Source organism: Octopus bimaculoides, chromosome 1, assembly GCF_046866305.1.
Source record: "Octopus bimaculoides isolate indiv1 chromosome 1, ASM4686630v1, whole genome shotgun sequence".
Classification (NCBI taxonomy): domain Eukaryota; kingdom Metazoa; phylum Mollusca; class Cephalopoda; order Octopoda; family Octopodidae; genus Octopus; species Octopus bimaculoides.
Window position 1 is genome coordinate 153,952,264 of NC_142928.1, and position 18,599 is coordinate 153,970,862.

At 32.8% G+C, this 18,599-nt stretch overlaps 1 protein-coding gene across 1 annotated transcript in view; it reads right to left on the reverse strand.

The window, feature by feature from the left end:
- Positions 1-18,599, reverse strand: part of LOC106869541 (uncharacterized) — a 502,813-nt gene that overhangs the window by 106,727 nt on the left and 377,487 nt on the right. The window contains exons 298-309 of the mRNA XM_089360195.1: positions 13,003-13,269; positions 12,764-12,793; positions 10,674-10,940; positions 10,451-10,480; positions 6,248-6,514; positions 4,894-5,160; positions 4,651-4,680; positions 3,872-4,138; positions 2,563-2,829; positions 2,315-2,344; positions 1,327-1,593; positions 1,066-1,095 (exon numbers count right to left, since the gene is read on the reverse strand). Of these exons, the coding sequence (XP_089216321.1) occupies positions 1,066-1,095; positions 1,327-1,593; positions 2,315-2,344; positions 2,563-2,829; positions 3,872-4,138; positions 4,651-4,680; positions 4,894-5,160; positions 6,248-6,514; positions 10,451-10,480; positions 10,674-10,940; positions 12,764-12,793; positions 13,003-13,269 (2,019 nt within the window). The remainder of the gene's footprint in view (positions 1-1,065; positions 1,096-1,326; positions 1,594-2,314; positions 2,345-2,562; positions 2,830-3,871; positions 4,139-4,650; positions 4,681-4,893; positions 5,161-6,247; positions 6,515-10,450; positions 10,481-10,673; positions 10,941-12,763; positions 12,794-13,002; positions 13,270-18,599) is intronic.

Genomic DNA, 18,599 nt, shown 5'->3' on the forward strand with positions numbered 1-18,599 from the left:
CAAAATACATACATAAACGAATTTCCAAAGAATATAGTATTTACAAAGGACACAATAAGGTTTACAAGTAAAATATAGCATGTAAAATACAGCATGTAAAATACATTAATATTACTGATACAACACACTAAACAACGGAATTATCTTCTAAACAACAAATTATCTCCTAAGTTCCTATTAAAATTTATAACGGCATTGAGAATTTTTTTTAAATATTCTACTGTAGACTCATTGAAAGATCCTACTAGATGCTAAGTGATATCTGCGTACTTACATTCGCATTATCTAGAAAATATTATCATAATCTTTACGTATAGAATATAATTTAGAAGAGATTTTGATTAGTATGTTATCGTACAATTAAATCTATCTAAAGAAAACTAAAGTATTCGAGATAAGCACATAAATACATTGTTCAATGTAATCTGAAAATACCCTTATACTGGCTCAAAATAGGTATTTAACGTTGAATTACCTGATAATAAATAATCAATTTAAAAGTATATCAATGATAATGTTTATTCAATGAGCTCGCCGATTTACTTGTAATTAGCTAACAAGAACGACAAAGCAGTGTGGCATATCACAAACAGAAGCATTGTACAGTTCTATACTTAAGAGATTCGACGGATATTTGTCCTCATCTTGTTTGTTGTTAACACTACGCCATACGCCCACGGGCATATGGCGTAGTGGTTAAGAGCGCGGCTACTAACCCCAAGATTCCGAGTTCGATCCCAAGCAGTGACCTGAACATTAATAATAATAATAATAATAATAATAATGATAACATCGAAAAATACCTTAGGAATGAGAACCCAGGTTCGAAATTTCCCCAAGTCACCTGAAGAAGGCTGGAGGGTATATCAGCCGAAACGTTGTGTTAACAACAAACAAGATGAGGACAAATATCCGTCGAATGTAAACAATGTAGAAGCACTGTACATTTATATTTGAGAATCGATATTGTTGTTACATTGAAGCCAAAGCAAACAATTTTGTTCAAGTAACAATGCAATGACGCCAGATATACATATTGGCTCCATTGAGAAATGAGACACTCACCAGTGTCAGGCTCTATTACAGCAGGTTGTTCTACAGGATAGAAATAGAAATAAAATCGCATCAAAAATGATAATAAAAAAATATTGAATAATGTAGAAATAGCAAATCTACCTCAATTTACAGATTTACCTTAAGCATTTCTTTTCTACATTAACTAACTTTTCGCAGAATTTTTACAATGATTAGTAGAAGTACACGACAAGCAATTCAAAATATTTCTTTGCAATGAATTAACTACTTCTAATATACAAACAAGCGTACCTTCCACAGATATTGTGGCTGATGTAGACACATCACCTGTCGCACAGGAATATTCTCCTATATCTTGCAAAGTAACATTTTCAATAATCAGTTGGTGAACTTTCATATCGGCAACAACCTTCAAGTGATCATCACTTTGAATTTCTTTGCCATTCTTTTTCCATGTGACTTTAATGTTTTCCTTCGACAATTCACATATTAAAACAGCCTTTTCTTTTTCTTTCAGTTTAATATTTGTTAGTTTCTTTGTAAATTCAGGTTTTATTTCTAAGAAAAACAAACAGATTTTACAAAACATAACATGAGACAAAACAGTATAACATAACCAAAATACATACAAGGAATTTCCAAAGCATATAATAATTGCAAACGATACGATAAGGCTTACAGTTGAAATAATTGATATCACAGATACAACACACGAAACAACGAAATTCAAGAATTTCTAATATACTTCATAACACTTACACTAAGAATGTTTTAAATATTCTACTGTAAACTGATTGCAAGACTTTATTAGTTACTAGATGTTTAGTGATATATGCATACGTACGCTCACATTAATATTAAGGAAATATTATCATAATCTTATCACACAGAATATCACTTAGAAGATTACCTAGCGTATAGTGCCACACAAGTAAATATATGTAAAGAAAAATATGCACATAAATATTGCTCAATGTAATCTGAAAATACACTTATACAGGCTCGAAATAGGCGATTAATGTTGAATTGCCTTATGATATATATTGAATTTAAATGTATATAAATGATAATGCTCATTCAATGTGTACACCGATTAATTTAAGATAGGCTAACAAACACACCAAAGCAGTGTGGCTTATCACAGTTCGAAGGACTGTACCTTATAGAAGAGAAACAATACTGTTGCCACATTGAAGCCAAAGCAGACAATTTTGCAGACAATAACAATGTAACGACACTAGACATACATATTGGCTCCATTGAGAAATAAGACACTCACCAGTGTCAGGCTCTATTACAGCAGGCAGTTCTGCAGGGTAAAAGTAAAAGTTAAATCACTACGTAATTGTAAAAAAATAATCCAATCATTCAGAAATTGTAAATCTCGCATAACCTACAGGAATACCATTAGCATTTATGTTCTACATTAAATGATATTGTGGACAATTTTCATAAAAATGCACGATAAGAAATTCAAAATATTTCCTTGCTACGAGCTAACTACTACTAATATACAAACAAGTGTACCTTCCACAGATATTGTGGCTGATGTAGACACATCACCTGCCACACAAGAATATTCTCCTATATCTTCTAAAGTAACATTTTCAATAATCAGTTGGTGAACTTTCATATCGGCAACAATCTTTAAGCGATTATCACTCTGAATTTCTTTGCCATTCTTTTTCCAAATGACTTTAATGTTTTCCTTCGACAATTCACATATTAAGACAGCCTTTCCTTTCTCCTTCACCTTAATATTTGTTAATTTCTTTGTAAATTCAGGTTTTAATTCTACGAAAAACAAGCAAGTTTTTTTCCAAACATAACATGAGTTAAACAGTATAACATAAGAAACAAAATACACGTAAGAAATTTCCAAAGAATACAGTATTTATAAAGGATACAATAAGATTTACTGATACAACACACAAAACAACAAAATCCAATGAGAAATTATCTTTTGAATTTCTAATATAATTTACCAATTTTCTACAGTAAAGGCATCGTAAGCTACATGTTAAGTGACTATATGCATACTTACGCTCGAATCAAAGTTCAGAAAATATTATCATATTCTTTTCACATAGAATATCATTTACAAGAGTTTCTATATACATTGACACACTTTTAGACTTGTTTGAAAACATAAGAAAAACAACAACAAAAGCTAAAGTATTCAAAAGAAATATTGTCGTATACTAAAATTTATGTAAAGATAACTAATCTGTTGGAGATAAATATTGTCGTACGGTTAAATACATGTAAAGAAATCTAAAGTTTTCGAGATAAGCACATAAATGTATTGTTCAAAGTAATCTGAAAATACCCTTATATTGATTCCAAATGGTGAATTGCTTAATACGAAATATTGGAGTTAAAATTAAAATCAATGATGCAGTTTATTCAATGTGTACACTGATTTACTCATGATAGGCTAACAAGTGCGTCAAAGCAGTGTGGCATATCACAAACAGACGCACTGTACATTCATATTTGAGGAACAATACTGTTGCCACATTGAAGCCAAAGCAATTTCGTTCGAAAAATAATGTAATATCACCAGGCATACATATTGGCCCAATTGAAATATGAAACACTCACTAGTAACAGCAGGAAGCCCTGCAGAGTAAAAATAAAGATTAAATCACTTCCTAATAGTAAAAAAACTATTGAACCGTGCAGAATTTGTAAATCTACCACAGTTTACAGATTTGCCTTTAGCATTTCTTTTCTACATTTTGCAGAATTTTACAATGTTTTGTGGAAGTACACAAGAAATTCAAAACATTTCTTTGCAATGAACTAGCTTCTACTAATATACAAACAAGCGTACCTTCCACAGATATTGTGGCTGATGTAGACACATCACCTGTCGCACAGGAATATTCTCCTATATCTTGCAAAGTAACATTTTCAATAATCAGTTGGTGAACTTTCATATCAGCAACAATCTTCAAGTGATCATCACTTTGAATTTCTTTGCCATTCTTTTTCCATGTGACTTTCGTGTTTTCCTTCGACAATTCACATATTAAAACAGCCTTTTCTTTTTCTTTCATTTTAATATTTGTTAGTTTCTTTGTAAATTCAGGTTTTATTTCTAAGAAAAAAACAAGCAGGTTTTACGAAACATAACATGAGACAAAACAGTATAAAATAACATCCAAAATACGTACAAAGAATTTCCAAAGCATATGATAATTGCAAACGATATGACAAGGCTTACAGTTGAAATACATTAATATTACAGATACAACACACGAAACACAAAATTCAAGCAGAAACTATCTCCTAAATTTTTAATACACTTCGTAACACCTAAACTGAGAATTTTAAGCTCGAAATAAGCCTGTAATTAATTGTCTTATGATTTATATTGAATTTAAAAGTAAATCAATGATAATGTTTATTCAATGTGTACATCGATTAATTCAGGACAGGCTAACAAACACATCAAAGCAGTGTGTCTTATCACAGTTTGAAGGACTTTACATTTATAGTAGAGATACAATATTGTTGCCACATTGAAGCCAAAGCAAGCATTTCCGTTCGAATAGCAATGTAACGACACTAGACATATATATTGGCTCCATTGAGGAATAAGACACTCACCAGTGTCAGGCTCTATTACAACAGGCAGTTCTGCAGGGTAAAAATAAAAATTAAATCACTACGTAATAGTAAAAAAAATTAGTCATTCAGAAATTGCAAATTTTTCATAACTTACAAGGTTTACCTTAAGCATTTCTATTCCACATTAAATGATATTGTGGACAATGTTCATAAAAAGGCACAAGAAATTCAAAATATTTCCTTACAACGAACTAACTACTACTAATATACAAACAAGCGTACCTTCCACTGATATTGTGGCTGATGTAGACACATCACCTGCTGCACAAGAATATTCTCCTATATCTTCTAAAGTAACATTTTCAATAATCAGTTGGTGAACCTTCATATCGGCAACAATCTTCAAGTGATTATCACTCTGAATTTCTTTGCCATTCTTTTTCCAAATGACTTTTGTGTTTTCCTTTGACAATTCACATATTAAAACAGCTTTTTCTTTCTCTTTCATTTTAATATTTGTTAATTTCTTTGTAAATTCAGTCTTTATTTCTATAGAAAAACAAGCAAGTTTTACCAAACATCACGAGACAAAAGAGAGTGACATAAGAAACAAAATACACACAAGGGATTTCCAAAGAAAATAGTATTTACAAATGACATGATAAGGTTTGCAAGTGAAATAAATCAATCCTACGAATAAAACGCACTAAACAACGTAATTGAAGGAGAAATTATCTTCTAAATTTCTAATATAACTCATAAAATTAGAAGTTTTTAAAATATTCTACTGTGAACTCTTTGTAAGTTCTCCCTAGACGCCAAGTGATATATGCTCACATCTACGCTCACATTAATATTTAGAAAATATTGTCACAATCTCTTCAGGTAGAGTATCATTCAGAAGAGCTTCTGCACAGTATATTCTCCCTGAATTAAATGTATGTAAAGAAAACTAAAATATTCGGGAGAAATATTGTCGTACAGTTAAATCAATGTAAAGATAACTAATCTATTCGAGATAAATATTGTCGAACAGTTAAATTTAGTAAAGAAATCTAAAGTTTTGAGATAAACACGTAAATATATTGCTCAATGTAATCTGAAAATACCCTTATATCGGCTCGAAATAGGAAATTAATGTTGAATTGCTTTTTAATAAAGATTGAATTTAGAATTAAAACAACAATGTTTATTCGAAATATATCCTGATTTACTCCAGACTGGCTAATAACTACATCAAAGTAGCGTGGCTTTTCACAATTGGAAGTATTGCACATTTATAGTTGAGAAACAATCTGTTGCCACACTGAAGCCAAAGAAAACAATCTTGTTCGAATAACAATGTAGTGACGCCAGACATACATATTGGCTACATTAGAAATGAGACATTCACTAGTGTCAGGCTCTATTACAGCAGGCTGTTTTGCAGGGTAAAAATAACAATTGAATCAGTTTGTAATAGTAATAAAAATTTAAACATACAGAAATTGCAAACTTTCCATAACTTAAAGGTTTACCTTAAGTACTTCTGTTCCTCATTAAATAACTTTGTGGACAATTTTCATTAAAATGCACAAGAGATTCAAAGTATTTCCTTGCAATGAACTAACTACTACTAATATACAAACAAGCATACCTTCCACAAATATCGTGGCTGATGTAGACACATCACCTGTTGCACAAGAATATTCTCCTATATCTTGCAATGTAACATTTTCAATAATCAGTTGGTGAACTTTCATATCGGCAACAATCTTCAAGTGATCATCACTTTGAATTTCTTTGCCGTTCTTTTTCCATGTGACTTTAATGTTTTCCTTCGACAATTCACATATTAAAACAACCTTTTCTTTTTCTTTCACTTTAATATTTGTTAATTTCTTTGTAAATTCAGGTTTTATTTCTAAGGAAAAAATACGGGCTATTGTTACCAAACGTCACATTGAAAGGAAAGGGTAGCATAGCATGCGCAGAACATACAAATAATGTTAAATATAAAATTAGCTACATATGTTACAATTATGTTTGCCACTCAAATTGATTTTCGAACAACATCACCGTAAACAACGAAATTCTCTCAAGCAATGTCTCCTAAATTTATATCATAATCTATATTGTAAAATTTAAAACTATCCAGTTTTGATCTGAGGCAGGATACTATAAATTGCAAAACGATTTATTGACAATTACGTTTACATACCGAATACCCTTTATAAGTCATCTGCACAGTATATGATAGTGAATTTAGTATGTTCTAGACTGAACTGAAGTCTTTGAATTGATCGAAAATTTGTACAATAATATATTGTTCTACAATAATATATTGTTCTACAATAATATGTTATTCAATGGAATAATAAGTCTTAATAATGGCTACAAACGTTGCAAATTTTGAAATCGAAATTGAAATAATATTGTTAGTATGTTTACTACTTCAGAGACTAACATTTGTATTAAAACAACGTTCCTTATCAGTGAAAGAATACCACAAATCGTGATGCAGTTATTCATTATTGCCATACTCTATTGTTCCCGCAATGACAGCAAGAGAAGTGGATTTGTTTAGATAGCATAACGACACCAGATATAAACGTTGGCATGAAGAAGGATTATACCAATGTCAAGCTCATTTATAGTAGGCGGTTCTTCCAGGTATAAATAATTTGAGTCACTTCTACATCATAAACATTATAGAAAGTGTCAATCTATTATAATTTACTGTTTCACTTCAAGTATTTTTTCCATTCATAATGGTAATATCACCGGAAAATATATTTATGGATTGTAACAGTTACTAATGTATATGCAAAGAAGTTGAAAATATTGTCCAGCAAAGATCTATTTCTAATACACAGTTATCGTGGTCGACTTTGCCTTTAATCCTTTCGTGATCGATAAAATAAGTATCAGTCGAGCCCTGGGTGATCGATGTAATCGACTTACACCCGCCACTCGAAATTACTGATCCTGTGCCAAAATTTGAAACCAATATACAAACAGGTGCATCCTATTCAGGTAATGTGCACGCAACCTCTTCCACACAAATATATTCACCCATATCTTCCAAATGAAGCACTTTCAGTAATCACTTAATAAACCTTCATAGCGGTAATGAATGTTACTTTTAATTTCATTGCCATTCTTTATTCATGCGACTTTTATGTTTTCTTTTGTCAATTTGTGAAGCAGAACAGATATTTTCTTTCTCTTTTACTTGAATATTTTTTCATGTCTTTTTAAATTCAAGTTTTATTTTTAAGCAAATTCCAGCTATTTTTACTAAGCACAGAAGTGTGTGTGTGTGAGAGAGAGAGAGAGTGGGGGAGAGCAACATAATATACAAAGTGAATACAAGGGATGTTAAATCATAAAGCTGTTACATATGCTACAATTAGGTTTGCAACTGAAAATAAAAATATTAGATACAATACATAACACCTCAATAGTCAAGCAGCAATTATATATTTTTATTATTATTTATACTATACGCATAGGAAACTTTTAAACGGCTGAGTGCTATCTCATATCGTTCTCTCAACGTTGTAACGGTATATAAGAATAGCTTTAATATTTAGGAAATACAAATATATAGATGTTTACATAAAGAATATCCTGAAGCAGAGATTCTGTATCGTATGTAGTATTTAATTTCCTATCTTAGTGTAAATATTGAAATTAAAAATAAAGCTAACATTTGAATCAAAACATTGTGAGTTCCTTATCGAAACAAACATATCACAAATGGAAGCGCAGTATATTCATAGTTAGCAATCAACATTGTAGTTACTTTGAAAACACGAGCAAGTGAATTTGCGAGGATAAGCTTTATAACGATACCCGACGTGCACCACTGGCGCTATTGAGAACCGACACATTCAACAATGTCAAGTTCTTGTATGGCAGGCAGTACTACAGTTTAATTTACATATCTATTACAAATATTTTTAAAACCTCTACCTTAGCGAAGGCGGAGGTATTGTTTTTAGTCGTGTTTGTTTGTTTGTTTGTCTGTGGACAAATCGCTGGATGGATTCGGATGAAACTTTCAGGGATGTTTGAACTCGTGACTAGCACGGATTGCTTAGATTTTGGGACTGATCTGGAATGGGACAAGGATTTGCGATTATTTTTCCTGATCTTTTACTTAATTTTTGAGAGCGGTCGGGTTCATTTTTAGTATTCTCGTTTGTGAGAACAGTCGAGTTTATTTCAGATTTTCTCATTTTAAAAATTATCTCTGGCTAATCGTCGAGAGGACCTTGGTGTTGCCTTGGCGGAGGTTTGCGCTCTCTGAGTGCTCTTGTTTGTATTACATTAACGCCGCTGACAATTTAATCGTTAGTAACGAACGTACATAACTAAAAATTCAAAGCATTTTCTTGCAAACTACTACTAATACGCCAGCAAGCATAACCCTCACGATGTGGCTGATAAAGAAGGCGGTGAGCTGGCAGAAACGTTAGCACGCCGGGCGAAATGCTTAGCGGTGTTTCGTCTGTCTTTACGTTCTGAGTTCAAATTCCGCTGATGTCGACTTTGCCTTTCATCCTTTCGGGGTCGATAAATTAAGTACCAGTTGCGTACTGAAGTCGATCTAATCGACTGAATCCCCCACTCCCCAGAAATTTCGGGCCTTGTGCCTAGAGCAGAAAAGAATGTGGCTGATATAGTCACATCACCTGCCATGTAACAGTAATGTCATTTATCTTCCAAAGTAACACTTTTAATAAGCAATTGGTTAACCTTTATATCATTTACAATTGCCAAGTGAATACCTACTATTCCTTTCTAGGTGAATTTTGTATTGTTCTTTGACAATTCATATAGTTCTTTTCTTTTGATTTTAATATTTGTTAATTTGTTAGATCCGAGCTTTACTTTTAAGGAAAAATGGGCTATAAGTAGTAAACATTCCATGTAAAGGAGATCGATAGATAGACTGACAAAGAGAGCGAGAGAGAGAGAGAGGTAGAGAGAGAAAGAGGAAAAGAGAGAGAGAAAGAGGAAAAGAGATAGAGAAAGAGGAAAAGAGAGAAAGAAAGCAGAAAAGAGAGAGAGAGAAAGAGGAAAAGAGAGAAAGAAAGAGGAAAAGAGAGAGAGAAAGAAAGAGGAAAAGAGAGAGAGAAAGAGGAAAAGAGAGAGACAAGATATACATAGAATATACAAAGAATTTCCAAGCATATAGTTTTTATAAATGTAACAATTAGATTTACAAATTAAGTATATGAATATTAGATATAGAACACACTATCCAACATTATTCAAACAAAACTTTTCATCTATATTTGTATCAATGTCTATTTTGCCTGTATCAGAAATTGTATAACATTCCGGTATTCATACTATGCAGGACACTATAAATCGCAAATTATGTAGGTATAGTCACACACAGCCTTAAAACATAGATGATTTCATATAAAATATCATTTTGAAGAGAATTTGTGCAGTATACTGCCACGCAGTTAACATATTTTGTAAACAGGAGTGGAGTATTAGACATGAACGGAAATGCATACATGAAAATATTATTCATCGTAATCTGAAGAAAACATAATAGCTACTGACTGACATGTAGTATTTAATTGCCTAACATATTTTAAATATGGAAATCTAAAGCAATATTGTTTCTTAACTCTGTATATCGAATTACACTTATAGGCTAACATTTGTAACAAATCAGTATTTCTTTTTTGAAGTGCACCAAAAATGGAAGCCCAGTGCATTCATAATACACAAACAATTTTATTATCACATAAAAGCAAAAGCAAACGAATTTGTATGGACAATAACACAACCGTAGCAGACAGACATTTGCGCCATTAAGAAATGACACACTCACCAGTGTCAGGCTCTTCTACAGTAGGTGCTTCTGCAGGGTATAAATAAATATGAATCACTATCACAGCATATTATAGAAAATGTCAAAATAGCATAATTTACATGTAATTCTTCCCTACATCACGGTTGTACCGCTAGAAACTATCCTTACGATTAGTGATTTAGTAACGTCCAAGACAAAATGTTCAAAGTACAAACTAGTTGTAATGTACAAATGGACATACCTTCCACAGATAATGTGGCTGATGTAGACACATCACCCGCCACACAAGTGTATTCTCCCACATCTTGCAAAGTAACATTTTCAATAATCAATTGGTGGACCTTCATATCAGCAATAATCTTCAAGTGACTATCACCTTGAATTTCTTTGCCGTTCTTTTTCCAAGTAACTTTTGTGTTTTCCTTTGATATTTCACACACAAAGACAACTTTCTCATTATCTTTCACTTTAATATTTGTTAATTTCTTTGTAAATTCAGCTTTTGTTTCTAATAAAAAAAACGAGCTACAGTTACGAAACATCACATGGACAGAAAAGAGAAAGCAACATGACATACGAAGAACATGCAATGGATTTTGAAGCATAGTTACACATGAGTTTCACATGAAACGCGTAAATATTAAAGCTACAACATACAATTCAGCGAGATATACGGTGAACGCTTATACACTTTAAGCTTATAATCATTGTTATTATTTTAAAATTATACATTATACAGTACATTATATATACAGGGTGTCCTAAAATTAAGGTAACCAGCTTTTTCAATTTTACCAAAACAAAGTATTGTTATATTTCGGGTTCGAACGTTGCAATGTAATGGTAAAGGAAACACAATTATTATATCATCAAATTTATTCGATATGACCATCTCTGTTTAGAACTACAACCTTAAGTCTAGGTGCGAATGCTTCACACGCAGCACGCACTAGGTCTTGCGGAATTGAAACCCATTCCTGGCGCAGTTTTGCCATCAGAGCATCGAATGAAGCATGATGAGTGCTCCAGACAAAACAGACAAAATGGACAAAACAGAAAAACCCAACGGGTTGAGATCGGGGCTTCTTGAGGGCCATACATCCTTGCCTATAAACGACGGAATGTTTTTCTGAATCCAGTGTTGTGTCTGTTTGGAGTTGTGGGATGGTGCCAAGTCCTATTGGCGGCTCCAAGGTGCACCTTGAAAGTGTTCATTCGCCCATGGAAGCAGTTAATCTTCCAGAATGTCGCTAATGTATCGCTGGGTGTTAATCTTAATACTCGAGGGCACAAAAAACGAAGAGAGACCATCCAGTGGCTACCACAGCCGCCCAAACTATAACTGACTGGATTTTGACGTCGATTTACGAGTCAACACTCGATGGAGCCAGATAAACTCCAGAGTTAGTCATTCTGATGGTTTACTGTCTATTCGATGTCAAATTTCTTTTCCTCGGTGAACACCAGGTTGGGCAGCGCGCCTTCAACAATCTGACATAGGATAAGACGACTTCTCTCCTGTATCATGACTTTATAAACTTGCGTGAGCTCATGACGACGGATCATCTTGTAAGAGCTGTGATTGTATTTCGGTCTATAGCCATTATCTAATTTATAAATCTGAATTTTAGTCTGAAACAAAAAGACACACTAATCTTGTATGATTTTTATACCCTATCACATTTATTGATAGTTATTAAAGCCCGAAACTTCGGTTGCTTTAATTTCGGGACACCCTGTATATATATATATATATATATATATATATATATATATATATATATATATGCTACAATTAGATTTGCAAGGCAAGCACATCAACAAAAGAGCGATAACATACTACAATATAATATTCAAGCAACAAATGTCATCTAAATTTTTTTAGTATAGTCTATATTATCGGGAGCGCAAAATTTCTTGATATTCTAATGTGAATGCGACGCAAAATGTTGCATGTGATATTCGCATAATTAAGTATAGGTTTATTATGTGTTGAACTAATTTTATACCCTGTGATACTGCACAAACACTTTGTAAACAAGAAATTAAGTATTTGAGGTGAAATGTACACATATGAATACTTATCTAGCTTATTGTATATATTGGTATTAAAATATAACAACGTTAATTTTCGATCTTTTTTTCTTTTTCACAAAGGCTAAAGCAATGCTCCTTATCAGTGCTCGCTTAATAGAAATGTAGACGCATTACATTCATCGTCGCTAAAAAGTAATAGTATCACATTAAAGCCAATGCAAACGAATTCGTGCGGATAATAAAATAACACCACCAGACACAAATATTGGCACCATTAATGAAGGAGACACTCACCAGTGTCAGGTTCTTTAACAGCAGGCGCTTCTGCAGGGTATAAATAAATATGAATCACCTTCAGATTGGTAAATAATATAGGAATTCTCATTCTAACACAACTTACATGTTTCCTTGAAGTATGTCATCTCTAGATTCTAAAAATAACTTGATTAGTAACAGTTAGTTTGTAAATGACAAGATATCTAAAATATTTCCTTGTAAGGAACTAGCTACTTTTAATATATAAACAAACGTACCTTCCACAGAAATTGTGGCTGATGTAGACACATCACCTGCCACACAAGAATATTCTCCTATATCTTGCAATGTAACATTTTCTATAATCAGTTGATGAACCTTCATATCAGCAACAATCTTTAAGTGATTATCACTCTGGATTTCTTTGCCATTCTTTTTCCATGTGACTTTGGTGTTTTCCTTTGATATTTCACATTGCAATACCACTTTTTGCTTTTCTGTGACTTTAATGTTTGTTAATTTCTTTGTAAATTCAGGTTTTAGTTCTAAGGAAAAATGAGCTAGTGTTACAAAACATGGATACAAGAGAAAACAAACTGACACAAACAGAACATACAATTATTTTCGAAAATATCAAGTAGTCACATGTGATTGAATTTGACTTACAAGTCTCGCACAACAATAGTAGAGAACACTTCAAAACAACATTAAACAATAAATAGACTTGACATTTTATATTTTATATTATCTGTACTGGGAATTCCTATGTTTTTTTATCGTTACTTGGAAGCAGAATGGTATAAATTGTAAACGGATATACTTTATTTTTCAGTATTCTGTCGTGCACGCACGCGCGCGCGTGCGCGTGTACAAACACATATTCAAAAATATATATGTAACACAGACAAATATGTAACATGAAAAAATGGTATATTAAATACCATACAACATAAATTCTTGATTTATTAATATTATCTTCACCTCTGGAGGGTGTGTCACATTTATCAAATGATAACTGAAGCAAGCTCCATTTGTGAAGGATATAATCTCGAGAATCGAGAATTTCACTAAAGCCAAAGTTGACATGTCATCAAAAAAAAAAAAAAAAAAGAATTATTTTCAAGTGATTAAAGGACGTGTTCCTGCCTTAATAGGCGTTATCAGCACGACAATTGTTCTAGAAATAAAGTTGTCTCGATAACAATACAACGTCAACAGACATACATTCATGCCATTTGGAAATGAGAAACTCAACAGTGTTATGCATTTCTATGCAAGCAGTTCTGTAGAGTATAAAGAAATATGAATCATATATATATATATATATATATATATATATATATATATAAGTGCGCGCGCGCGTGTATTGTAGAATAGTAGATCTCGAAGCAATTACAGCTATATATATGTTGGACTGAAAAACCCTATGGTTAGAAAAAGTTGAAGACTGTCCTACAGGCAGCAATGTGTATGTGTGTGTGTGTGTGTGTGTGTGTGTGTGTACGCTCTCGCGCGTGTGGTTATGCATGTATGTATGTAGACTATAAAAATCAGGAGGTATGAGAGGTGAATATATTTATGTAACCACTTGACATCTTTAAGATCACACCGTTTCGCAGTCTTCATTTAGTAATAATTTCAGTGTAGAATAAATTGTTTGCATGAATCCTCATGTTACGCACTATACAGTGCAACTGTGTATTCACAAAACAGTGCAAATAAAGAAAGCTAACTTATTTGATTACCAGAACATCATGGTCACGCTAACGATTCAACTGTTACTATACTCACAAAATTTTCTCTTTATATACACAGTGTATAGAAAACAGAGACTAGATAAAATTAACTTGGTATGGTCAGTAAAAATAAATACATGTTTCATATCAATAAGTTACCAAATAGAAGTTTAGGGAATTGACCGTTTTTTATTGCTAGCATAAACACGAGAGGGCAAAAAGAGGAAGTAAAGTAGTTGAAGAAATAGCTTAGAATATATGTAAAATACATATGAAATTGTAATATAAATTAATTAAATGAGGAAAAGACAGCTGGAATAATAAAGATTAGACCAAGAAATAGTATTGGACAACAGCAAGATTCAAATAGGGTTAAAAGGTCGAAATGCCACACATAAAAACTTATGGAGATTAATTATAATCACATCTTCGAGACATACCTCAAAATACTTTCTAGCTCAATGAGCTGTTGTAAAACCAAACTGTGCACACAGCAACACAGAAGCACAAGCAGAGACGCATGAACATACTAAAAAATACACAACACCCCCCCACACACACACACACACACGCAATCGTGTACTCTTTTTCACCCATGTATATACATATAGACCACACAGAGAAAAACATCTGCACACACTCAAACATATATGTGTATGTATATGAATACATAAGTAAAACTATACACACACATATGAATACATACATAAAACATAACGCATACACACACACACACACACACACACATATATATGTATACACACACAGTATAAGTACACATACAAGCATATCTATGTATACGAATATATACATATATACACATATGTACATGCATGTATAGATGCACACATATCACGGGAAGCCGTGATCGACCAAATTATCGGATGTTGGTATACATTGCTGGTCACAATGCGTTTTGCATCATTTTAGCTTTCGAATCCCACTGAGTTACTCATTTACATCTGAGTGGACTGGACCAATGTGGATTGGAGCATTTTGCTCAAGAAAACAACGCGCGCCACGGGAATCGAATCTACAATCTAGCAATCGTGATTGCGACACCCGAACCGTTAGTATATGCACCTTCACACATGCAGATATACACCCATACATACTCATTCACCTGTGCACACATTTATACATACATATATGCGTATATACACGTATACACATAACTTTACAAATATATATATATATATATATATATACAGACTATGAAATTAACAAAAAACAGTCTTCAGTATTCCCTTGAAGATTTTATTCTCTACAGCAATATTTCTACCAAATTAAATCTATGATTAGTATAAGTTAGTAAATTCAATGTTTCTACGTTCATGTGTATTTTTTGCAACATGCATCAGTTATTGTGAATTTGGGTTGCATAGAATTTCTTTTATCTCAACACGTTTCAAAATTGTTTCTAATATCGTCTTAATTCATGTTATCAACCAGTGCAACCTTTTCTTGCAAAATGCGCAAGAGCATAGTTCCCCATGCTTGTATCTGAAGGGTCTCCAAATTCCTGTTCTAATGTTTCTTAAAAAATGATGCAATCAATCTCGGCCTTCACTTTCATTATCCCACTACTGGGTTATTCTGTAGCGAATTCATCTTGCTTATGCAGATGTTAAACACTTAATCTTTTGAGTTTTAAGGGATACTATATGCGTCAGGATACTTCTGATAGAGAGTTTACTTGGAGTATAGCACCTTACATTTCAATCAGATCTGTGTAGTGCTCAAAACAGTCTAACAAGTGTATCTAAGCATAAAAGAAGCCAGATCAACACAAATAAAAGAAATTGTGTCATTAAAGCCAATATCTTTAATATCTTCAAATATCTTTTTTGGATCACATAATCAAGTGATTCACAAAATAAGGACGCAGGCGTCTACAACATACAGTTTTGTATGGTATAAATAAATATTAATCATCTTCTACTATAGCCTCGGGCCGACCAAAGCCTTGTGAGTGGATTTGGTAGACGGAAACTGAAAGAAGCCCGTCGTATATATATATATATATGTGTGTGTGTGTGTGTATGTTTGTGTGTCTGTGTTTGTCCCCCCAACATCGCTTGACAACCGATGCTGGTGTGTTTACGTCCCCGTAACTTAGCGGTTCAGCTAAACAGACCGATAGAATAAGTACTAGGCTTACAAAGAATAAGTCCTGGGGTCGATTAGCTCGACTAAAAGGCGATGTTCCAGCATGGCCACAGTCAAATGACTGAAACAAGTAAAAGAGTAAAAGAGAGTATCTATACATTTACACATTTAGAATTAATATACAGATCCTCATTCAAAGTAATAAACTAATAGAGCTTACAAGTTGCCATTAAGTATTCCGACTCCACAAAATAATAATATTACTAATTATCTCTAAGTTTATAAAAAATTAATAAGGTACTTAATAGGAATATCAAAGTTTTCTCTGCGAAGAATTAGCTATTTCTAATATACAAACAAGCGAACCTTCGAAGTCAATGTGGCTGATACATCACTGCCATTATATGTTATTCTTTTATTCTTTTACTTGTTTCAGTCATTTGACTATGGCCATGCTGGAGCACCGCCTTTAATCGAACAAATCGACCCAGGTCTTATTCTTTGTAAGCCTAGTACTTATTCTATCGGTATATTTTGCCGAACCGCTAGTTTACGTGGACGTAAACACACCAACAATTACACAAACACACATACATACATACATACATACATACATACATATATATATATATATACATACATATATATATACGACGGGCTTCTTTCAGTTTCCATCTACCAAATCCACTCACAAGACTTTGGTCGGCCCGAGGCTATAGTAGAAGACACTTGTCCAAGGTTTCACGCAGTCGGACTGAACCCGGAACCATGTGATTTGGAAGCAAGTTTATCACCACACAGCCACTCTTGTTGCACACAGCCACTCCAGTTGCACACAGCCACTCTTGTTGCAAAGAAATTTTCCATAATCACTCGAGGAACCTTCATATATAACTTTTTTTCTTTTCATTCACTTTACTGTCTATGAATTTTTCTTTTTCTCTTTGTAAATTCAGCATTTACTTGTAGGGAGAAAGAAGTTACAATTAGAAAATATCACATGGGCAGTAGAAGAAGGAGAAATAATACATAAAAAGATCATACAGGGAATTATGCACAGAGAAGTTTGTATAGGTTACAATTATTTACAAATCACACACATATGTTAGATACAAAACACTGCAAAAGGATATTTAAACAACGAGTGTCTTCTAAATTTGTTTGATAAGTTGTAGTATAACTAACGAAAATTTGTAAACATTCTATGTACCCAGTGTTATAAGTTGTAAGGTGATATACACATAGTAATACATTTACACATGGACACACATACATAAATTCGCACACATCCGAGCGCACTCGCGCGCACATACATACTGTGTGTGTGTGTGTGTGTGTGTGTGTGTGTGTGTGTGTGTGTGTTTGTGTGTGCGCGTGTGTTATACATTGTCAAGTAACTACAATTTAAGTTTGGCTTCACCAGGAAGATATTTGATTCGGAGTAAACTGTTGCCTCTTTTCCTCTATCAGTATTCCCTATGATATATATATATATATATATATATATATATATATATATGTATATATATATATATATATATATATATATATATATATATATATATATATATATATATATATATATATATATATAAGCTAATTCGTAGACTACAGATCCAATCCATCACTTGAACTGTAAAAATTTGTAGAACTTTCCATAATTTTATCATTTAGATATATATGAGCATATCTAGATATGCAACTATATGCATGTGTATACATACATAAAACATAAATCTGCGCATACGTACATACATACATACATACATATATACAAAAATATCCTGTTTAAATTTCAGTGAATATCCTGATGTTTAAATTCCAATGAAGGAGCCTTGGATCGAAGTCGGAGACCGGCTCTTTCTCTATTGGCGGGAAATCTTGAAATAAACTGAATAATGACATACATACATACATACATATATACAGTGTACACTTTTCGTACGTAGTACAGTTTAGTAATGGTTCTGTATACTATAGTAATTCTTCATTCTCTACTGAACTTTATAGGGCGATGTCACTGCCAATTT